This window comes from Rana temporaria, chromosome 9, assembly GCF_905171775.1.
Source record: "Rana temporaria chromosome 9, aRanTem1.1, whole genome shotgun sequence".
Classification (NCBI taxonomy): domain Eukaryota; kingdom Metazoa; phylum Chordata; class Amphibia; order Anura; family Ranidae; genus Rana; species Rana temporaria.
The window spans coordinates 115,589,030-115,614,207 of record NC_053497.1 but is presented as its reverse complement, the minus strand read 5'-3'; the positions used below and the strand labels follow the sequence as shown (position 1 = coordinate 115,614,207).

The window sequence follows — 25,178 nt, the reverse complement described above, 5'->3', positions numbered from 1 at the left end:
TTTCTAGCATTTTCTAAGTAACGGTCTATGGTGAGTTTTTAATACACAGGTTCAGCACTTGTTGGATTCCATTTAAAACATTTTTTTATGTGACTAAAATATTGTAAAAGCTGACCAGCTCAGAACACCACACATGCAGACTGGTATCCTCATAACAAGGGATCGGTGAACGTGTAGCCCCAGGACAGCTGGTAAGGGTGTACCCCTGGTCCCCCCCACACAGGGTCCGGGCCCCAACAGTTTAACAGGGGTGCCTGGGCAGCTGACGAGCAGAAGGAAGGAGAACCTGGACAGGAGGGTTGGCATTTACTGGAACCTATCTCCTATAGATTCCCCCCTACAGCAGCAGCAGGGGATTGGCTCCAGTAAATGCTGCCCCCACTGCCCGCAGCGTTGCCAACTTCCCACCAGCTGCTGTGAGGAATCAGTGTCAGGATGGAGAGCAGGGAGAAGGGGCTGATGAATGCCATTACTGGCTCACTCCTTTTCTGAATGAACACAGTGAGTAATTGGTACTCAGTGTTCATTTATAACAGAAGCATAGTAAATCATAGTAAAGCATAGTAAAGCTACATAGTAAAGTAGTTTATGAATGAACAGGAAGACTGTGCAGGGCTCTTCTTGTTTGTTTGTTCATTCTGTGCAGCTGAGACAGCAAAGATGGAGATTGAGGAGTGTGTACTCAATCACTTTCTTTGTTTCAAAAGTGAGACATCGGGAGGTCTGTTTAGACCCCTGATATTTCACCAAAGACCCCCAAAAGGGCTGTTAATTTTTTTTTTTTTTTAAATAATGCCAAAAATTGTAAAACACATAATTAAGGGCTTATTTGTATGGGTTCTTTGGCCCATACAGTGTAAATGAGTGGTTTGTTTGCATGGCTGGAACTGCCTGTTAATCCATGGGGATGCAGTAGCTATACAAATACACACAAGCATGCACCTGTCAAACATGCAGCAGTGTTTATACAGCCGCTGCAACCCCATAACGTGACATAGGTTGCCTATACACAGATCCAGCTGATTCACACTGTACAGGCCAGAGCGCCCAAAGACCTCATTCAGATTTAGAGATTTTCTCTCACTTCTGTCTGATATTGTTCACCTGGACAGAACGTGAGGGAAAGTCTCCCAAATGGGGACACAAGATTTCCTAGTTATAGCCAAAATATTTAAAGGGTAACTCCACTTTCATGGGAAAAAAAAGGTCACATTAAAAAAATATATAGCTTATTCTCTTGCCGACCGTATAACATACATATATGGCAAGGTACGCAATCCGGCACTTCCGGGCACAAGCGCTGCCAGCTGTGCTGTAATTAAACACAGCAGATGCCAATCAGCGGGTGCTGGCCAATAAATGACTCCTGCCCCCCCCCCCCCCCCGATCATCAGTAAGAGACACAGGACAGAGCTCTGCCTTTGTAAACAAGGCAGAGCTCTGTCCTGTCAGCAAGGAAGTGGTAGGTTTTCTTTCCCTGCAAAGCATACACAGTACACCAAAACACTGACCAGGCACATATTTAACCCTTTGATCACCCTAGCTGTTTATCCCTTCCCAGCCAGTGTCATTAGTACAGTGCAAGTGCATATTTTTAACACTGATCACTGTATTAGCCTGCGTACACACGGTCGGTCAAAACCGATGAAAACGGACTGAAGGACCTTTTCATCGGTCCAAACCGATCGTGTGTGGGCCCCATCGGTCAGTTATCCTTCGGTCAAAAATTTTAGAACTTGCTTTAAAATGTAACCGATGGACGCCTAACCGATAGGTCAAAACCGATGGTTAGTATGCAAAAGCATCGGTTAAAAACCTGCGCATGCTCAGAATCAAGTCGACGCATGCTTGGAAGCATTGAACTTTGTTTTTTTCAGCACGTCGTTGTGTTTTACGTCACCGCGTTCTGACACGATCGGTTAATTAACTGATGGTGTGTAGGCGCATTAGACCATCAGTCAGCTTCATCAGTTAACCGATGACAACGGTCCTTCAGACCGTTCTCATCGGATGGACTGATGTGTACAGGGCCTAAGTGTCACTGATTCCCAGAAAGTGTCAAAAGTGTTAGTGTCAGAATGGATGCCGCAATATGGCAGTCCCACTATAAGTCGCTGATCACTATCATTACTAGTAAAAAAAATATATAAATCCAGTATATATTCCATAGTTTGTAGCTATAACATTTGCACCAATCAATATAGGTTTATTGTGATTTTTACTAAAAATATGTAGCAGAATACATATTGGCTTACATTAATGAAGACATTTTATTTTTATTTTATTGAATAGGTTTTATAACAAATAAAAAAAAAAAGTGTTTTTTTTTTTCTAAATTGTCATTCTTTTTTTTTTGTTTATAAAAATAAAAAACCCAGTGGTGATCAAATACCACCAAAAGAAAGCTCTGATAGTGGGGAAAAAATTACATTTATTTACAGCATTGTATGACCGTGCAAATTGTAAGTTAAAGCAACGCAGTTCCGTATTTGATTATTATTAAAAATTACCTTTTCTTCTAATTTTGCAGTCCTGTAATTTTCTGTAAAATTCTATGAAATATGGTCATCTAGCTGTGTTACATAAACCACATGTATGGAACACCCCCAGAAATGTAATTTCCTGCTTCTGTGATTGGCTCACAGACATTCCCAGAGGTCTGCACAAAGATACAAGTCATATTTTAGGAATCCTCTGCAACAAAAAATGTCATTTTGGTAGGATACTTCGAAATGATTAATCACTTTTAAAGTGATGCAGGAACTGCAATTTCCCACATTGGACAGCAAGTACATCAGCTCATTCGTGAAAAAGTCACTATTATTCAGATTCACTCTGCACACAATAAACAGCTTCAACTTCAGAGCAGAAACAGCTAGTTCTCTGCAACAATGTTTTGTAAAATCCTCACAATGTACCTTGGTCACACAAAGGGGATTGTTTCTTTCTTTCAAAAAAAGAGGCGTTACTCTTTAAGAATGTTTTGGTTGGACTTGGGCTTTAATGAAGTCTACAAGTGGTAAGTCTAGATGTGTTCTTCTCAGACAGATGTATGCTATATAAAGTTCTTAAGTGCATGAATCCTATAGCATTCTGAGCAGGGCCGTCTTCATAGCATCATGGGCCCCTGGGCAAAGTAATGCTCTGGGGCCCCTACAATGGAGACAGTGTAGGTAAACCGAAATCAAGTAGGTAGGATGTAGGGGATATCTAGGGTGTAGATGGGTCAGAGAGCTGGAGTGGTATCTGGGATGTAGAAGGGCAGCCCGGGCTGCCCCAATTTCGGGGCAGCCCGTGCTCCAGGATCAGCTGCTTTGGGGAAAGGGCAGGGGCCCCCATGCAGCTGGGGCCCCTTGGCAGTCCCCAGGTGTGCTCTCTCATTAAGACAGCCGTGATTCTGAGAGTTCTTCACTTTGAGGTCTAATTGGCTTTAACACTAGCAAGAGGAAATTGTACACGGTTAGGAACAATATGTGCAGAAAATTCATGTCAAATATAAACAAGAAATTGAAAGAAGAATTACCTGTGGCATAAAATGCTTAAAACAACCCACCTGCGGCCAATTTAATGTCCAGTGCTGTGCGAATTAACGCCATCAGTGTGGACGTGAAGTGGACGGTAAGGTCTGTATCAGAGATTGGCATGTTCATCTTTACCAAACGCTGCAGGAAAAAGCCAAATCATCATGGAGGCCAAAGCTGTCATTGGTTTATTATACAACCACTGTTCAAGGAGGGCCAGTCTGCTACATCTCAACCAATATTTGTTGCCTTCAAATAGCTATAAAACTGAACACTGAGTATTCCCGGTGCAGAGAGGTATAACAGTCTAACTTTATAGAATAAATAATCAACATTTATCTACAAAGGGACATACTATGAGTACTTTTTAAGTGGTACTGTGTCTCAAAGTGACATTCTGATAATGTTTCCCCTTTAAAGGAAACCTATAGTGTTTTAATTTTTCGGGTGCATATTTTAATTTAACCAGCTTAATGTAAATAATTTTATTATATTTTGTGTATGTAATCCTATTGAAATGTGATTCTATTACATGTGCACCCAGGGTGGCATCCATAAATTCTCACTACATACAGTGGGCCTGCTGTGTTTCTTGCTTGGCAAAGTAATTGCAATTTGCTAATCAGACCTATAATGATTCCTTTAAAGCAGGGGTCTCAAACTGGCGGCCCTCCAGCTGTTGTGAAACTACAAGTCCCATCATGCTTCTGCCTGTGGGAGTCATGCTTGTAACTGTCAGCCTTGCAATGCCTCATGGGACTTGTAGTTTCGCAACATCTGGAGGGCCGCCAGTTTGAGACCCCTGCTTTAAAGCAATATGGGGAAAAAAACAAGTAAAATTAAGTAGTTCTTCTGTAACTCCAAAGCGGTACTTGCTAATGTTGGTGTGTTATAGATTCCCTTTAAAAATAGCCAATTTATCCAATCAGAAGATCTACGATTAATTTTGAGGAATGTAAGTTCCTTTAGTGAATGAAAAAAAAAAAACTTTACGTTCAAATTCGAGTAGCTGAGAGTCACAGACTGGGGACACACCTTGCACAGTAAACAAATTTTTCAGCATCCATTTTTAAAAATATCACAAGTAAAGATGAAAGCCAGTAGAGCAACCACTGGCTCCAAATTTGACTCTTCCCCAGTCTTTTTAGATTTCAGAAAAAAATTGTTCAAATTGTGTGCAAAGCACCATCTGTCCTACTTTTTAGCTAAGCTGCCTCTTAAAACACTAAAATGTCTCAAGAGTGCCATTGCATAAGCGCCTTTAATGCAATGAAGCAGCACAGACACAAATGGCATTGTCAACTATGCCATATTGACTGTTATCAAGAGATTTCTTTAGGTATTTTAGGAGACAACCAAGCTAAAAAAACAAGAGAATTTTGAAGCTGACTAAAGAATCTCCTTAATGAGTTCTCGGTCAGAATTTCGTAATATTAAGCATGTCCAGGAAACTGGTTAACCTAAGGTCAAGACCATGGGGAAAAGTCAAGGAAAATGTATTGGTGATAGGATTGTCAGCCTCAGGTGACTAATTAGTTACAAGCCTTCAAAAACAAGCCATGACAAAATGTATATCACACATATGTCAAAGGACTGCATGGCTACTCCCCATTCTACAAAATAAGAAAATTGTTGGGCCTATTTTTAACTGCCTTTCTAGGTATAGATTACTTCTGTGGGTTGGCCAGAATCTGAATTTTCCATTTTAGCTATTACAAACGTTTGTACATTATCAATTTAAGGGTCACTTTAACCACCTTGATCTGTCTTGAAACCTGTTAGGAGCTTACTGGCAAATTTTAAAGAAAAACTACCTTGTACCTTTTAGTAATCTGAGGCTGACAACAGTCAAAGTAAGGTTTATTAGCCAGGCAACTCCATAATATATAGAAGACATGCATCCAAACTTCATGCAACCGGATATGCAAATGACAGCATGCAAGTCAGTTGTCGTTTTAGAGGACTATCAGACTATACAGAAGAAACTGGTATAGTGGTGGTAAAGTAGGAAATAGTGAAAAGGGAAAAAAAATGTTTCTCAAGAGTTGGGTTTGTAACTAAAGTCAGATGCACTGTAAGACTAATAGACTAAAACAGCTGTGTAGAGGGTCCTGGTTAGCTAGATAGCCAGCAGATTTACACAGACCACCAGATAGAGAAATGTGAGGGGGATGTACAGATTACAAGGATAGATACACAGCACGGCCACAGTACACAGACCAGCGAGTCACTGGCACAGAAGAGGAGGAGGGTGACATCTCTTCTACCTTATATGCCACACGTGCAGGGCATTTCTTCCCAAGGCCAAGGGGAGGGGGCATATGTCGCAGCATCTCGTACATATCAGTGTAGCCAATGCGCCCACTGCATCGATGGGAAAGAAGTCGACATAGGTGTAGCAGGAAAGGACAGATGTACAAGGAGGGAGTATGCACACCACGTATGGATCCAACAAGAGCAAGAATGTGAACAAGTAACAACAAGGTTGGCAAGGAGACAGGAAGAGTGCCCAAAGATATGGACAAGCATAGGAAAGGCCATTGATTGGCACATAGTTATGATAGAAGTGATAAGGCAGAAAGGTTAGGCAACAGAAAAAAATATATCCAGGCCATGATTTAGTAGAAGACACATGAAACAGACCCAATGAGGCATGATGAAAATGGTAAGACCCAAAAACATAGAAAACAAAAAAGTCATAAGATCAGAGATTAAAATAATGGAAGTAGAAGAGAGAAAGAAAGAGAAAGAAAGAAAGAAAAGCGCAAATTAAAAAGATTGCAAAACAACCATGAAACAAAGATGGAAAGCAAAGTACAGGCAAAATGAAAGGGAAGATGGCAGCCAAGGAAGGGGTTCAACATGGAAGGGAAACAAACAAAAAAAAAAAACATATCTGATTAGCATGAAACTGTACACCCTTGACATTCAAGCACAGGTATGTTTTTTTGTACTGATTTAGGGGTTTGGCAGAGGTTAGTCAGATGGGTGAGGGGAAGGGACTTTGTTTTCTTTCTGTTCAAACCATTTCACTGAAAGATTGACATTCAGCGGGCGGTGTTGAGCAGAGAGTGTGGCACGCAATTTCAAGGTGACATAACCATGCCCCTTGTTTTTTTTTTACCACAAAATGGGTGCCAATTTCAACCCTTCAATGTCTGGTGCATCACATTCCCCTGCAGCATTGAAGTGGTGGAGTGAAATTTCTAATCATCATGCTTGTTAATAGGGTCCAGGTAGCCTCACCATGGAGAACACTAATGTATAAATCCAAAATGTTAAAAATCATATAGATGTATACCCTAGACCCGGCTTATGACCCCCTCCAAGTGAGGCCACCTGAAACCCTTATTGGCAGGGTTAAAAGCATGATAAGTTGGGTAGCGGGCAGTACTGCTGGCCTTGCGTTGGCATGCTGGCTCAGCCCACCCTGGAAATTTCTTTTAGACACCCCAAGCTTCCTTTTGGATGCAAACTGGCTTTCAGAATTGCAAACCTTGTAGGCTACCCGCGACGGGCAGCGCTTCCCCAGCCCCAGTGGAGGGGCAATTACACGTAATAAATTGTACATATCCTTATAGTGAATGCGATAACTAGAAAGAGAATAGCACAGTGTATCAAGATCAAACATTAAACCATCAACTTTTTACTGTCTGACAGAGAAAAACACACACAAACAAATACAATAAAATGGTAATTTGTACTAATTAACCATAGCAACTCAAAAGTTGCAATTTTAATAAATGTCACAAATTCATTATGTAGATTGCAAATTAAACAGTTAAATAGTCCAAATTGACCTTGCATTTACAGGCGGAATCTGGAAGACCCTATTATCGACTGGCTTTTACATATACTGAGGACCTGAACAGATAGAGATTAGTCTGTCACAGCTTCTGGATCTATTGCCATTCACCCCTTCTGCAAATTCCGCAAAAAAAGCATAAAATAAGTCTCCAGAGTTTGCCACCTTCAGGTTTAAAGGGCAACAATGGTTGGTTACATAGCAAGCACACTCCATTGTCGACAACTGACCTCCTGAAATTTCCATATTATGTCAGCTTTAGGGCTCTTTCACATGGGCGGCCCGTTCAGGTCCGCGTGCCAGTTTTTTTGGCGGACCTGAACGGGCGCTCTGTGCTTCTCTATGGAGCCGCGGATGTCAGCGGTGACATGCCCGCTGACATCCGACCCGCTTCGATCCGCCAAAGTGTGACGGAGGAAAAACCTACTTTTCCATCCGTCTAGCGGATCGGGTGAACACGGACAGATGGTCCATGTTCAACCGATCCCCCCATAGGGGAGAGCGGAGAAAAGACAGGGCGGTCCCTGCACAGTGTGCGGGGACCGCCCTGTCATCCACCGGCCTCAACAGAGCGATCCCCGCTGAGCAAGCGGAGGTTCACGGGGCGGATCATTACTGATCCGCCCCGTGTGAAAGGGGCCTTAGGCTCCACTGAAGCTTTTTTTTTTATTTTATTTTTTACATTTTTTTTCAATGGATAAAAAAACGCTAAAAAATGCTGGCACTGGCGTTTGAGCGTTTTTCGGCGTCTTGTGTTTTTTAGCGTCTTTTCCCGCCAAAAAACGTCACTTTGAACGCAAATTTCTGGCGCTCAGAAAAAAGCCAATAAACTCCAAAGCTCATTAACACTAAAAAACGCCCAGGTGTGCATGGGCACATAGGCCAACATAGAGTTCAGTTTATGGGCTTAAAAAAAAAAAGCCAAAACGCCAATAAACTGCAGTTTATCAGCTTCAGTGTGCATGTAGCATGTGCATTGTGTACACAGGCTTTGGAGCCTCCCCAAATTACCATGTGATAGCACCCTGGAAACGTCCTGTAATGCTATCAATGTCACACAAAAAAACATAAATGTATAACAACTAAAATAAATATCTGCTGGATTGCCTTATATTAATTATGATTATCTAAAGCTGGTACCTTCTAGCCATGATTCTCCAATGTGTGTTTAAATTTGTTATTGTGATTATTTTACCTTTTGAGGCTCTGTTCACTCCTATGCGAAATGAATGCGCGTTTCCCTGCATCCAATTCACATAGCAGGAAAATGTGACTGGCTCTCTATGGAGCCAGTTCACATATCTCCGCAGCGGGTCCGGTGCGGTGTGCCGGAAAAACGTGTGCCTTTTTTTATGCATTTCAGCCCAAAATTCGGGCTGAAATCGGACCTGAATCGGTGAACCAGCACGCACGGGAGCCCTGCTGTGAGCCGCATGTTGCGACGATGTGAACTGAGCCTAAATCATTTATGGGTATAGTAAAGTGATTGTAAAGGAAAATATTTTATTTAAAAAAATAAATAACAAACATGACATACCTGCTCTGTGCAATGGTTTTGAACAGAGTACCCCTGACTCTCCACCTCTCGGGTCCCCCCGCTCTGGGCACCTCCCCCTTGCCAAGTGCCCCCATATCAATCCGCTTGCTGTGGGGGCACTCTTGCGTGCTTACTCTTCAGACACAAGACAAAGAGAGCACAGCTCAGCCCTGCCCTCCGCCTCACTTGCTGTGATTGACAGCAGCGGGGGAGAAATGGCTCCCGCTGCTGCATCTCAGCCAATCAGGAGGGAGAGACCCAGGAGAGCCTCTGGTCTCATGCACATCATTGGATTAGGTTCAGATAAGTATTAGGAGGGACTGAGGGGGGAGCTGCACACTAAAGTTTTATAACGCATTGTATGCATGAAGGTAAAAAACCTTCAGCCTTTACATCTACTTTAACTATATTAACTACTCAATAAAGTGGTTGTAAAGGTAGAAGGTAGTTTACCTGAATGCATTCTATGCATTAAGGTAAAAAAAACTTCTGTGTGCAGCTCTCCACCCCTAACCCCCCTTATACTTACCTGAGCCCATTCTTGATCCAGCGCTGTGCACAAGAGCAGCAGCTCTCTCCACTCTCTCTCTCCTCACAAGGCAGATTGATAGTAGCGAGAGCTATTGGCTCCTGCTGCTGTCAATCAAATCTTTTGTTGGAGACAAGGCCAAACCTGCATCTATTAACACAGGCAGCGCAGCTCGGGATCAAGCCTGCAGCCGGTCTGCCACAATAGGAAGCTGCTTCCTATGGTGGCATGCATAGAAAAAGAGGAGCCAGAAGCGCCAGAGGGGAACCTGAGAAGAGGTGGATTGGGGCTGCTCTGTGCAAAACAGAGCAAGTAAGTATTACCATGTTTGTTATAAAATACAGGGTTTACAATCACTTTAAAATAACTTCCACTAAAACTATTTAGGGGAAAGGCTAGATCCTATTTAGGCATTTATTGCTGTCTGGGGCCTTATTGGGGAGATTGCCCTTCTCTGAGGAGAGGGAAAATCTCTGATGACAGAAGTAAAGAGCTGACAATAATATTAGATAAACATGGCCATGATACTTGCATGATAAAAGTTTTATAAAATGAACAAGAGGCATTGTACAACAGGCATCAAAATCAACCTTGAAGCATTGTACTACTGTTACATTCTACATACTGCACTACTGTTACATTCTATTGTAACTCTTTGGTAGAAACAACCATTCTGTATCTCGCAAGTTGCATGCAAGTTCTGCTGTAATGAAATTTTAACATGTTACACGTGACAGGTTGGCCTGGAACTGGTCTGTGGCCCGTACAACAATGGGAGGGCCAGGTTTGCCCACACAAAAATGCACAGATGTTCCATGCTTTCCTGTGCAAGCAGTTTCATTTATGTCAATCGGGACCCAGTGGTTGCATGGACATGGCTGCTGCTGCCAATCTGAGATCCCAGTGGGTGTGTGCGTGTCCCTGAACTCACACTGTCTGCATTCAGGGTACACAAACACGTGCCCTCACCCACACGGATGTCAAATTGGGAGCAGCAGCCCTGTCCATGCAGCCACTGTGTCCCAATTTATATGAATGGGACTGCCTGCACAGGGAGGTATGGAACACGTGTGCATCCCCATATGGGAACACACAGCTGTCGCAAAAGTATACGCTCAAGTATTTCCATGCGAACAAGGCCTTGCACAGTTTTTTTTTACAATAAATATGTAACAGACACAGCCAACTGAAGTAAACACTTAACAGAAAAAAAAAACATAAGCAGATGTTAGGTACACATTGCATATAAAAATAATCAACAGATTTAGGTATGTAGGCAACTAAAATTCCTTGCATGTCCACATTTTCTAAAAAAAAGTTTATCTGGGCTCCTAAAATCTGCTGAGCCTATACATTGATTCTTTAAAGTGATGGGCTGTCTCGCAGACCAATAAGGAGGTGTGGAAAATAGGGGATGCAATTAAAAGTTAAAACTTTAATATAAAGACAAGGTTTTTATATAATATTAGCTACCTAAGATGCCTATGAATCCACCTATGATTTTCGCACGCAGTTTTCATGTAACTTTTACTCCTACGATATCTTATTAGATGCCCAATTTATGAGATTTACTTTAAATAAATAGCAAAATATAGGGGTTGCTGACCTCCATTTAAAAAGGTAGCTGGCTGCCTCTAGCATTGAATCTTGGGGGTCACTGATCTGGAACAAGCATGCAGCAAATAAAATCAGATCAAAACTAATTCTATTCTGCATCTTTGTTGCAAGTCGGTAACAGCCAGGTAGCTAGCATTTTCAGCAAAGGTCAGCAACGGTAGACTTCTTTTCTTGGTGCAAGTCTCCTTTAAGATTATGTGCTCCAAAATACACCGAGCTAGATTCAGGTAGGGGCACGCAATCTAACGGCGGCGCAGCGTATTGTATTTACGCTACGCAGCCGCAACTTACAGGAGCAAGTGCAGTATTCACAAAGCACTTGCTCCGTAAGTTGCGGCGGCATAGTGTAAATGGGGCCGGCGTAAGCGCACATAATTCAAATGTGTAAGGGGGGCGTGTTTTATGTTAATGTGTGTTGACCTGACGTGATTGACGTTTTGTGTACATATCCCAGTGTGCATTGCTCCAAATGACGTCGCAAGGACGTCATTGGTTTCGACTTGAACGTAAATTACGTCCAGCCCTATTCACGAACGACTTATGCAAACGACATAAAAAATTCAAAAATCGAAGCGGGAACGACGTTCATACTTAACATTGAGTGCGCCTCATAGAAGCAGGAACAACGTTACGCCGAAAAAGCCTTACGCAAACGACGTAAAAAACGAACGCCGGGCGCACGTACGTTTGTGAATCGGCATATCTAGGTAATTTGCATACTCTCCACCGAAAACGACGGAAGCGCCACCTAGCGGCCAGCATGAGAATGCACCCTAAGATACGACGGCGTAAGAGACTTATGCCAGTCGTATCTTAAGCCAATGTCGGCGTATCTTGCTTTCTGAATACAGAAAGAAGATACGCCGGCGCAGCTTTGAATTTACGCGGCGTATCTATGGATACGCCGGTGTAAATCGTTGCTGAATCTAGCCCACCATTTTTATCTGTGGAGAAACCAAATACAGTATCTAATCCAAACCCTTCAACATAACTTTTGTCATCTGATGACATATTCGCTTAAAAATGGGAAAAAATGTCTTTTTAACAAGGTCAGCTTTCCTTTGAGTAATTCGTATACAAAAAGTTTTTTTTCTTAAAACATACCAAGCAGCTGGATCATACTCTGCCCAAACACGGATGAACTCATCGAGATGATGTGGACCCAGAATGGAGGAGTCTCGAGTCAAATACTCAAAATTATCCATGATGACGGCCACAAAGAGATTGAGCATCTACTCGGGGAGGGGGGGGTGGGAGAAGAGTTAAAAAAAAAATAGAAAAAAATGTCAGATGAAATTATTCAAAACAAAACAGCATCTTCAAGTAAAATTGACAACCAATTATTATATTTTTTCCGAGGGAAACTGGTACAATGCAAGTCTTCCCACACACTGAGATTAAAAGGGAATGTATTGTTATGTTTATGAGTAAGCCCACTTTAGTATTACCCTTTAACCAGGTATATATGAAATATCACAATATTTAATATTTGCTCTTTGCGACCAGCAGGAGGTCACTGCAGTCTTTTTCTACATCTGTGGTTTCTTAAAAATAGATAGAGGAATGAGTCAGAGGAGAGGTTGAGATTGGACCTTTTTAATTAGTGTTCAGGGGCCACCAACAAGAATGCAGAATGCCAAACATACTGTGCACTAATGAAAGGAGTGCCAAATACATCTTTTAGTTTATACTAAAAAGAATCCAACATGTTTCGGAGCTCAGAAAAAACTCCCCTTTATCAGGATTTCAGATAAAAAAGAGCTGTGCATGGACTCAAAATAGGGCATTCTGTGGAAATCTGTGTAGGGAAACTCGTTGCTGGATCAGGAGAGTTACTGGCCGGCAATATGTATGTGAGCAATAAAGATAGCTTATGTGACATGGGCCGGTGTTGCTCCATGTATGGGTATGCGGCCCGTACTGATAGAAGGTTAAATCCGCATAGTGGTGCACGTAAATAAATAAAAAAAATTAAAAAGGGGGGTTGCGCTAATGTGAATTGAATAATATATAGTGCAGTCACCATCAAATAATTTGACATATTTAAAATGGTGCAAACCACAAATAATAAACAGTAACACACAGTTGTCAACTGAATGTTCTTAAATCAAAACACTGTGAACATAAAAATGAGTGAGCATATATGCATAAAATTAAGTCTCAATGTTAAAAGTCAAAAGGTGATGATAAAACGATGAAAATGTGAAGTTGAAAGGTAAATCCAAGATGGAAGGAGAAAGCCGTTCCTTGAGGGATACACCAGGATAAATTATAAACACCCTTACCGCACACGTAGGACCTCCTGTATGAGCAAGGTCATGTGGGCTTGCAGATATAACCCTCTGCAGGGTCTTAATGGGTCGCAAGTAAACAAACTCCTCTGCTCCTTGCCTCTGTCCTCTTTGAGCCTTAATAACGTATTCTTCCCTCTGATAAATACAGAAAATCCGCCAGCGGACTCAAACTCAGGCAATACGTTGCTTCATGCTTCCAGTTCGCACCCCAAGTCATTAATCAGTAGTATCCCCTATGTGTCCAGATGAGCAGTGTTTCTTGCATCATCTGGACACATTTTCCATAAAAGGTGCAATTACGCTTTATTCGAAGATATTGGCTATAGGGGATGCTACTGATTAATGACTTTGGGTGCGAACTGGAAGCATGAAGCAACGTGTTGCCTGAGTTTGAGTCCGCCGGCGGATTTTCTGTATTTATCAGAGGGAGGAGGGGGGGCCTGGCAAAACACCCTGTCCCCAAATTCCCCACAACCCTGGGGGGTTACTTAAAGGGCTCAAGAAGCCCCCTTTAGCAAGGGAGCCCAAAAACCTTGGCCGCCCACCTATGTGAATGAGTAAAGGATACATAGTACCCCTATTAATTCAACAAAAAAAATATCAAAAGTAAATAAAACCAAAACAGTCCTTTAAAAAAAAAAAAAAAAAAAAAGTCCCGAAATCCATCGTCAATTACACTGAACATCATATGCCGACTTGGAATATTGTATATTTCTTGATGTGTTTATTGCATATCTGTCATTTTTACTGCTGGTCTTTTGATGCTTTCATGGAGGATGTGTTTAATGTGCTGCTTTTCTTAAAAGTTATTTAAAACATCAATATATACACTTGAAATTGATTAAAAAATCAGTACTCGGTCCACAATTACATGGGGATTTTAAACTGTAATCTCCACCCAAAGCCCCGCTTACCAGGAAAGAGCACAGGAAGATAAAGGAGACAAAGTAGAAATATGCAAAGTCACTTCCGCATTCCGCTGTGTTGTTACCGGAGCGTTGGTCACAGGGTCTGTTGCTTAGACAGGACAGCATGATCTCGTGCCAGCCCTCACCAGTGGCACTCCTACAAGGAGGGTTAGAACAAGCCATATCAGAGTCCACACTGACTTACAAAGGGTTATCTATGGGGGGGGGGGAGCTTGTAGAGAGGTATATATCACAATGGTGGCAAAAACAACAAGAAGTACAATTAAACAGAAAAGACATACAGTACATAAATGTAGGAAAGAGTTTTGAAGGAGCTGAAGGTAGGATTTTTCTTTATTTTTAGGAAACTTTGCCCTCACTTTCTGCTGTGTCTCCAGGACAGGAAGTGAAAGGGAATCACCCCTGCAGGGGCAGGGCAATAAGACCTAACCAGAGGTTCTAACCCTTCCTTATTTAAAAAATGTACCTGAACAGGAGCATCAGTGCTTGAAAGAAGGTGCGGAAGTTATTATGACTGTTGATGGCGCTATCATCAGACAAACCAATGTTGCCAAATACCTAAACATAAAGAGAAATCAATGACAGGAAATACACATAAAACATCAGCTCTGAAATAAGAACACAAAAAAATAACTATTGCATAGGCATGTAAAGGTATGCACTGTTTTGTTTGTTTTTAAATGAACAGTTAAAGGATAAGTTCACCTTTGGAACATGTTACGTGTCCCACCCATATTTAGGGTGGGACATGTATCACGTTCCAGCTCCTGCCCCATCTTCCCTCTGATCCTCCACTGCCTGTGACGGCAGGCGGGGGGGTTCTTCTCTAAGCACCCGCTGTCACTTCTTAAAAACAGCGCAGCTCTCCCAGACTTTGTCACACAGCTGCATCATCCATGCACACACACATTCCTCTAAATGAATAAGCTACAGGTCCGTGGCAAATAGATTTGTAGTTTTCAGGGTCCATGCACACTATAAGCAGAAAAAGATGCCAGAACCTCTGGCAGAAAAAATGCCCATAGTAGCTTGTATAGCACAAGCGTTTAGGAGAGTTTATGGGCATTTGCCTATATAAGCGTTTTTCCAAAACATTTCCCTCTGCTCTTTTTAAATTATAATCAATGTACGCATTTAGCTGCATTTATAAGCAATTATCATTTTTTTCTGCCTCAAAACTAAAGGTGAAGTTAGCCTTTAAAGTAAAGTATTATTTTTTATTTTTTTATTCAAACACACGACTTAGCCATTGTGTGCTTACCTGCATACCAATAATGGCATAGATGAAGAACAGCATTGCAATAAGGAGGCAGACATAGGGCAGGGCCTGTGGAAAAATGGAATATACCTCAGTTATTGAAAATATTTTTTATCAACAAAAAAAGTTTCATTAATCTGCCAGTTAAAATTACTGACCTTAAACGATTGTACGAAAGTCCACAGAAGGATGCGGATGGTGTAACCTTGACGTAGCAACTTAATCAGTCGAGCAGCTCGAAATAATCTTAAGAAACTCAGGTTGATGAAATTTTCCTGTGTTGGGTGAAAATGTTAGAATAATTCAACAAAAGGCAAGGACAACATTGTGGCATAAAATTCCACATTGAGACCCATGAGCAAAGAGAAAGCCAAGCCCACTTCATTCCGAAGTCAAGCACAAAACTTGCCGCTTGCCTGGTGTTCACATACCAGAAGGTAGGACCAGGACCCAGACACATGCAAACATTCTTTCTGCTTCTCCTACTCTTAAGGTGACCATACACAGAAAAGTTAATTACACATTTGATTTAATTTAACACAAACGTGAAATAGTTCAGGTGGGAAATTTTTGAAGGATAACTTTCATTCAGGAGATGAAGGCTTTATCACAATGGGCTGATGATCTCATACTAACACTGTTTGTATCCATCTGTTCTCACTTCAGCCGTGTCAACTACAAAGGCTTGAAGTAGAGGTGCTTTCGCTAAAGTGGGACTTCCTGGGATGTACCCTTATGCTGGTCAAGAAGGGCTACTCAAATTGGTGACGTCAAGAAGGTGTCATAGCTGTTGGGACCATAAACTGACCTGAAGACTCAGAATATGCTCAGAAAGTTACTAAGTAGATACACTGTGCCAGAAGTATAGGTAAAGGCCACAGGTCGTGATGCAAAATCAGAACATAGACCCATCATATTATACAGATGTCTGTAATAGTCCCATGTCCTTCTTTAATAAATGGAAGACTTCTAGCCAGTGGTAAAATAGATGTGATGCTATATATATGTAATAAATTTAACAAATCATTAGACAGCAATGTATATCCTCAGCAAATTCTACTGTGCCCTCGTTGTGTATAAAATATGTATATATATTAGTAAAAATACATATACCAATGACTTTTCGGTACCTAGAAAAGGTAAAAACCTTTGTCAATAAAACAGACTTTATCTCTCCCCTAAACGGAGTCACATTATCCCCCACAGTTGACCTGCTTGCATTGCTTCATGCAGTGGTTGAGATGACATGCAGAGGAACAGGTGTCACTGCTGTCTAGACATATCTATAACAAAACTTTCAGGCTGGAGGGGCCTTTTCTCACCATTAAATGTTCCCTCTGGGGCTCATTCACATTAGAGATCACAGATTTTTCTGCATTTTCCAGAGCAGGTAAAATGTGCCACCATAAGAAAATCCCTTATTTTGGCACTGAGGTGCCCTGTAGAAAACTGTATGATGAATTTTTTATCCATTGGTGTGAATTTTTAGTTCAAGCGTGCTAAATAGTGTCCTTGAAAATACACCCAAAATGCACATGCAGCAGCATGCTATATTTCATGCATTTCCCAGGACTGTGATGAAGCCCTAATTATTTTTCCTGTATGTTACTTTAGGAGCACAAGTTGAGGAGTGTCAACAAGCAGTGACTCCTGTTCCCCTTTTGCTGTGGAGAGGGGGCATTCAGGCTTGGGAAGGTCTGAGAAGATGTTTCCTGAGCAATACCAAGAAAAACAACAAGCATCTTCAACACATCACAGTCTTTCAGGCAGCAAAAGACAGAATTAGTTATATTATCCAAGGTAACCATCAGTCTTAAGTGAAGGCCACTACCAGTGGCGCTGAACCTAATTTTGGGGTTTGTTTTACAAAATTTTGCAACTCAGGTAGCAGCTCTCTTGTTCAGTAATGCAGAAACACTGTTCTTGGAATAAATAGAAGGGAATTGTTTCTATAATATAATTACTCAGGCACAAACACATTTTACTTATTTATTGATATTTTCTGTAAATTACATTGGGTTTTATATGTTGGATATGTTGTACTATAATATATGTTCATTTGGGGTAAATAAGTATACAAATACAGTATAAAGCAAAATCTTGCGCTTAGTTGAATATACAACCTGGAGCTTCTGCATGCAAATACACCTGAATACCAGGTCTAGAGTGAGAACCAATAGAATGGTGCGCAAACTCCTTAAAGTGGATGTAAACCCAATTTAGATCAGCACCATGGCAGTAGTTTAGAAAGGATGAGAGTGGGTTTATATCCACTTTAAATCATACTCATAATCTACAGTATAATGAACATGTGTAAAAAATTATTTGTGTAAAAAAAAAAATCTCACATTTTATATTACAAAGCAAGTCCCCCTGCAATGGATGAGCCTTAATCTTAATAAATAAAAATAAAAGTTCACGTGTGGACAATAAATATTTCATAAATTCAAACTCATTAACCAAAATAAGGATTTGTGACTCCTTGGACATACACTAGCGCATATGATCTCTATAATTTGAGATCAGTGCAGTCCAATAGGAGGCCATTTTTCCTCATGGGCACTTTAAGCACAATTACACTTTGGTTATTGAGAGCACCGAGCACTTTAGGTTGCACAATTTATGGACTTTTTAAGGACTGAAGCATTTTTCTTTTTGCATAATTTATGTAATACTGATTTTGTATATATATATATATATATATATATATATATATATATATATATATATATATATATATATATATATGTTCACATTCGATGTGAGATACCCTTTTTTTTGGTCAAGGAGTTTGAATTTATTATAACTCGTCCTCTGCGCTCGATCCCTGCATTGCACAGCTGATGAGGGATGCTTGTGAGACCATGGCCCCTTTTATAGCGGACATTATAAGCACATCTTTTTTATCTGGAGTGGTGCAAAGTATTCTAAAGCAGTTATACCACTGCTGAAGAAATCTAACTTGCCGCCCTCCGTGCTCAGTAACAATCGACCTATTTCCACCTTACCGGTCCTTGCTAAGATCATCGAAAGAGCAGCGGTATGGCAGTATCAGCCTCACTTGGAATCTTACAACATCTTCAATGACCTCCAGTCAGGATTCCGACCTGGCAGAGTCCCTGAAACGGCCTTGGTTAAAGTCCAGGATGATCTCCTCTGGTCTTTGGATAGGAATGACACCTCGGCCTTAGTACTTCTGGATCTGTCTGCAGCTTTTGATACCATCGATCACACCAGACTGTTGGAAAGACTAGGGATTGTGGCTGGCACTGATGGTACTGCTTTGGCATGGATGGCCTCTTTTCTGCAGGAGAGAGTTCAGCGGGTAAGATTGGGACCGTATTACTCTGCTGATAGTTCTCTCTCCTGTGGGGTCCCTCAGGGTTCGGCATTATCGCCCATCCTGTTTAATATCTACATGAGACCATTGTTGTACATCATAAGTCGCCATAACCTCCTCTTCCACGTCTACGAAGACGATACCCAGATATACTTTCGCCTCCCCAGGACCAACGAGAGGCAAGTGGATCTTGCCTCTTGTTTGGAGGAGATTAGAACCTGGATGGGAGCCAATTACCTCAAGCTTAATGGCTCCAAAACTGAAACTATGATCTTCAGTAACCATGATTGCCCTAGTAAGATGCCCGACTGGCCTGACTCTTTTAAACCGAGTCCGGCACCAGTCTCTAAGGTCAGGGACCTGGGGGTTATCCTTGATTCTAAGTTGGCATTGCGTAGCCAGGTGTATCAAGTGGTAAGTGTATGTCACTTCCACTTGAGACTCCTGTGATCTACGTTTCGCTTTATCGAGGACTCTGATAAATTCTCTATGGTCAATGCAATGGTTGGTAGTTGACTAGATTACTGCAATGCCCTGTACATGGGTGTGTCTAAGAACATCTTGCACAAGCTTCAGCTTGTTCAGGATGCCGCTGCTAGGCTACTCACGGGTGTGGGCCGGTACGACCACATCACTCCATCCCTACAGGCCTTGCACTGGCTGCCCGTGGCACAACGGGCTCAGTTCAAGACGGGGTGTCTTGTGCATAAGGCCATCCATGGTTTTGGACCAGGCTATCTCAGAGAAAAATTCATCAGACATGTGCCTACCAGATCGCTGCGAATTTGGCTTTGTTGAACATCCCCAAATTTGCCAAAAACAAATGCGGTGGGAGGACCCTGGAAGTTCAAGGAGCGCAGTTCTGGAACTCCTTGCCCTTTCACATAAGACTTAAGAATGATCTACTAAAGTTTAGGAGATTGTTAAAAACATGGCTATATATCCAGGCTTTTGGGATGACTTAAATATTAAACATTCTAATAGCTCTAAATTTGATATTTTTAACTTTGTATGTTTTATATATCTTCTTGTTCGCTGATTGTTATTGTTTAATTGTTACTTGTTTGATCGATGTAGTTTCTGCCCCTTTTCTGTTCTGTTTTCATCCCGCCAGCGCATCGAGGCACTTGTGTAAGACTGCGCTGTTGTTTTACAAGCATTTTAATAAATAAATAAAAATATTGTTCACACATGAATTAAGAATGTTAATTATTAAGATTGAGGCTCATCCATTGCAGGATGAATTGCTTTGTTATACACATTGTAAAGTTTTTTTTACACAAATAATGTTTTACACATGTGTTCACTATAGATTATGAGTATGATTTAAGGAGACTGCGCACCATTCTTTTTGATTCATTGGTAAATAAGTTAAAGGTCAGAGTCTATGTCTGAACCAAGCTGTATACAAGTTGTTTTTATCCAGGGAACTACTATTTTAACTGCTGATTGTTTACTAGATTGCTGATTGTTTACTCGATTGATGTAAGTGTTTAGTAACCTTTTCGCTAAATAAAGTGGTTTATGGTTTTACACTATGTGGACCCCCTTTTTTTTCCTTATTTGGTCATGTCTGAGGAGTACTAAGGATCTGTTTTGGCCAGCCATGTTACCATCCTTTCCAGTCTAACCACCAAGGAATTTGTTTTAAGTGCCGGGTCATTATCCAAAAGCTTGTGTAGACGCCTATAGTGTGGAGTCTAGAGATCTGGTAAGCTTACAATTTTTTATCACAGTGGAGGTGCACCTGGTGGATATTCATCTAAACATTCCCTTTTTTTGGATATCGCTTCAATGGACTTTTTCTCATTCATTTGTCACTATTCACTCCAGTGTTCAAGCAAATTATGGAATATTATTTAATGACCAACTTTTGAATATTAAATATATAGCATGGCTATATTGGTAAAAAGGTATAGTCTACCCTTATATCGTTGGTCAGAGGTGTAGTATTTCTGTTGTCCTAATATGAGTGCACTACATTTTATTAAATGTGCTACAGAATTCAATATGAAGACCATTTAGGTTAAAAAATTAACAAAGGTAAACTCATGGACATTGGCTAAAGCTACCAATACACTATGCACATTTTGGCCTGTTCTTGATGAACCAGACAAAATTTGTTATGTGTGTGGCCTTTTTGGCTCCCTCCTTCCTGACATTCTGCAAATGCAAACTCTAAGGAGCCAGAAGGAAAATTTTCAACCAAACAATGGCTGTATCCAGTCAGATGTAAAACAGTCAGTTGAATTGCCATTCCTACTTTCCTGTTAGAAAATATAGATTGGCTAACTTAAGTCATCACATTTTTGTGGCAGTGTCCTCATGTCCCCTCCAATCTACTTGTTTTTTTCCTAAACATCTCCTAGTATAAATGTCAAATCTTATTTTAGTCCTTTTCATTGGGCAAATGTAAAAATCACAGTTGTCACCATAGCTAAATCCTTGGGACTTGGCAAATATTAAGTTACAAATAATAGCATTTGTTCATTTTTGTGCATGTGAATTCTTGTGCCTAAACCAGCTCAAGCATGTAAATTTTTTTTACTTGTAAGATATGCTAGTTTTTGGTCTTTTGCTGTTGAAAGACAAGGCATTTTTTAAATTATCCATGATGTGTTGTCTTTATAAACAAAACAAAGTACTGAAAGACATGTCAAAAATAAATCCCCCTGGAATTGCTCAATTAAAGCACCTTCTTGGAGGTATGGAGCAAGAACTCATCCATAAGCAAGCAGAGACATCAGAGGAAGGTCAGGATGCAAAACATAACAAAAAAATAAAAATAAGACTGGTAAAAACAGAACCAACCGTGTTCTAGGTATGAGGTTGTCATGGGTGATTTTGGTACACGAGAGTTGAAGGTAATACAACATACAGAGACAGTGGGTGTTTTTTGGGGGAAGGTTGAGATTATCCCGTATTGTATGTTGATTGAATAGCATGATTCGGCAGGCCGTGAAATAAATAAAAAAGGGAAAAAAATATAAAACAAAGGACACGAACACCAAGACCATGTACACACAAAAGAAAAGATGAATTAAATCAAACAGATCATAAGACAAATAATTTCGATGATTGCAAGTAAAAATATAGCTTTTCAACCATATTTTCAAATCAGGTTTATGGCTCAAGAAATACATAATACTGAAATTCCAAAATAAGTATTGCGGTCAAACAGTACACAGGATCATCAGGGGGTGTTAGTTGTTATATCTTCTTTGTAATTGCTGGAATTCGTAGAGGTCTAGAACCCCAATGCTGATATTTCAGTTTTAAGTGTATGTTGAGTGACTGACCTCTCGGTTTCCTTTAAACTAATTCTTTGTGAATCCTGTGTTCATGAGTTCCCAGCTCTGCCCATCAGCTGCAATGATTATGAGGGGGGGGGGGGGTCACATTTTCCCAAGAAAACTTTTTAAATTAATGCCATATTTTAGAGAACACAGTGGGAGTAATGAGACAGTGTTTGATGGAGGGAAGAGCATGACATATAAGAAGTATCATGGTGAGGGCCTCTGATAATCCAGTATAGCCAGCCCTCCTGTACTGGACCCAAACCCCATCATTTCAAAAGGGAAGCCCGGGTACCTGCTGAGCAGGAGGTTCGGCTGTACTGCCTTATTGTTGACACCTCTTGTAGCTCCCCCTGCAGCAATGACAGCTTCTCCTTCTCTCCCTCTATGGCTGCATAGCAGAGGGATTGGTTCTAGTATCTGTGTCCCCACCCCCCCTTCCACCACTCAGATCATGCCGATCCCTCTGCATGCCTCCATTAGAGCCCCCCCATTCACCTTCTCTCGCTTCAGCTGGCAGCTGCTGAGGGAATACACAAGGGTCATTTAGGATGGAGACCTCATTCATACACAGAACTTTATTAACTCAATACAGTTTTTTTCTTTTAGATTTAGCAGGAATTTCGTAGTGTTTGTGTTCACTAATAATGATTTTAGCGATTTTTTTTTTATATTTTCGGGGGGAAGAGGGGCGTTGTCAGGTAGGCTGTATAGGGCCTCATGATCTTTAACAGCAGCCCTGATAATGGTACATCAGCTCACCAACAATCACTACAATTAGGTATAACTTTTAGGTGGAACAACCTTTTAAAGTATATTACATTTTCTGAAAAATGCAATACTAGAATCTTAGCCTTATAGGCATTTATCCTTCACTGATCAATCGACCCAATCATTTAATCAATCTATGAAAATTACTATTTCATTTAACATGAGCAGACAACTGTGCTGTAAAAAAACATAATTCTGTGGTTTAACCAATTGTTTGTTATTTCTGATCAAGGGCAACAATCAAACGATTAATCCCGAAAAACGACTGGATTCCTTCAATCTGATAATGTTTCTCTTTCATTGAATGCTAAAAAAAATGATTGATCCTCTTGAGGGATCGATCAATACCTTAAATGATAGGAGGATCCATGTTGTATAGCTGGCATAGGGCAAGGCAGTGAAAGCCTCAGAGTAGTTATACTTTTTACCTGCTTGTCCCCCCAACTTTGTACAAGCTTTCAAAATATCCGAATATCATTTTCCAAATTTTGCCCAATGCAGTAACCATCTACGATCAGAGTATACTGAGGCATGATCACACAGACACAACAATTATTTTGTCACTACTATGCAAAGTATTTCTAAACCTTTCCAACTAAAACGGTGCATACTTTAGGAGCCTGAACAAGTAAAAGGGAACAGGATAAATACTATTTATAAATTCAATTTTTTTGCTGTCCAGACTTTTAATATCACATTTGCCAAGAAGGTACAAAAAGTTTTGTTGTAAAGATTAGCATCCACTAAAATTGACTTTTATGTGTAGGGTGTAGTGGAGCAGGGTTCTTCAGCACTTCCTGGTGAAAAAAAAAAAACATGTCAGGTTATGGGTTTGGCTTTTTAACCAAGCTGCTGTAGCCACCAGCCTAAATAATTTGTGTAGTCCTCTATGGAATTCATGAGGGGTGCAGAAATTCTGCATTATACATGCTCTAGTCAGGATTCTCCACAAAATTATAGGGAGAACTTTGTGATAACAGCAGCTCAGTCGAAAAGCTGAGTTCCTTGCCTAAGTGACAGCACACCCACTGTGGGAAGGATGGGGGTCTCAAAATATCGCTGTTCCACTGCAATAGCTGCCTGTTTTTCAGCAGAGCTGGGTTGTAAGCATCTCATTCCTTGTCAGACATAGATATAAATCCTTTTTTTTTTTTCAGCAAAAGCTGTTCATGACAATGTGCCCTTTTATAATAAGGATCTGTTTTCCATTTAATACGCCAAATTTTCTGAAAACCAAACCCTCCCTATTGATGTGTCAGCAAATCCTCTTACAATTGAGATTAACATTCTTTCATCCCAATACAGTAATTAAACTTTTTCTCTGTGACCCATTAAGCATCCGTTATCTTTCTAATTAGTATACTGAGGCTTTTTAGGGAAGAATAAGTAATGGAAGAGGTTTCAGCATGTGTCCTATGGAAAGTCACATTGCTCCATAATAAAGAATCTAATCTGCTTACATGTATATCAACAGTTTACAAATTGCCAGCTGCGGAGGACCACAAGTGCCAGCTTTCCCTGTCTGCACAACAAACAGGGATTTGTTAGAACTCTGCAGCTATATGTAGATGCTCTTTAACTGTGCAACGTAGGTCTAAGACCCCTTTCACACTGACAGTGCCCGCCATTAGCGTTAAAGCATTGCTTGTTTTAGTGGCACTTTAGCGCTGTTTTAGCGGGGCTTTTCGGCCTCTAGCAGGCGGTTTTAACCCCAAAAAAAGGTTAAAAACTCCCCATTTTCAGTGTTTTTAAGGTGCATTGGAAGTCCTGCCAATTCATTGCAATGGGGCAGGGTGTTTTGGGAGTACTAAATACAGCGCTCCCAACCTGCCCAAAAGATGATGCTTGCACGACTTTTGGTAACGTCCTGCAAGCGCACCACCCCAGAGTGAAAAGACACACTGCAATGAATGGGAGGCGGTTTTCAGGCACTTAGCAAAGCGCCTGAAAACTGCCCCAGTGTGAAAGGAGTCTTAATGAAGGGGCCAGTAAGACCTAAATTAAAAGCTGGTTTAGATTAAAGATTATTTAATAATTTATTCAGATGAAGTTGTAGACATTTCAGGTTTTTAACAGAACAATTTCATGTATAAGCAGCAAATACCCTATGGAGGATTTATTTCTCTTGGATGCAAGATTAACCAAACTATGTTGAACTGCTTTCATCCCCCAACTGAAACCAACTGCTCACTAATTCCTTCTACCCTCTCCATTCTCTTAAAGAGCAAGTACACTTCCTCTGCTGACATTTACCTATAGGTAAGCCTATAATAAGGCTCAC

General features: G+C 40.8%; 1 protein-coding gene across 1 annotated transcript in view; it reads right to left on the bottom strand.

Moving 5' to 3' along the window:
• CACNA1B (calcium voltage-gated channel subunit alpha1 B) overlaps positions 1-25,178 on the bottom strand; it is a 417,311-nt gene that overhangs the window by 74,777 nt on the left and 317,356 nt on the right. Inside the window, exons 34-41 of the mRNA XM_040324212.1 lie at positions 21,642-21,647; positions 15,649-15,765; positions 15,494-15,559; positions 14,699-14,790; positions 14,218-14,368; positions 12,114-12,241; positions 7,018-7,114; positions 3,554-3,662 (exon numbers count right to left, since the gene is read on the bottom strand). Of these exons, the coding sequence (XP_040180146.1) occupies positions 3,554-3,662; positions 7,018-7,114; positions 12,114-12,241; positions 14,218-14,368; positions 14,699-14,790; positions 15,494-15,559; positions 15,649-15,765; positions 21,642-21,647 (766 nt within the window). The remainder of the gene's footprint in view (positions 1-3,553; positions 3,663-7,017; positions 7,115-12,113; positions 12,242-14,217; positions 14,369-14,698; positions 14,791-15,493; positions 15,560-15,648; positions 15,766-21,641; positions 21,648-25,178) is intronic.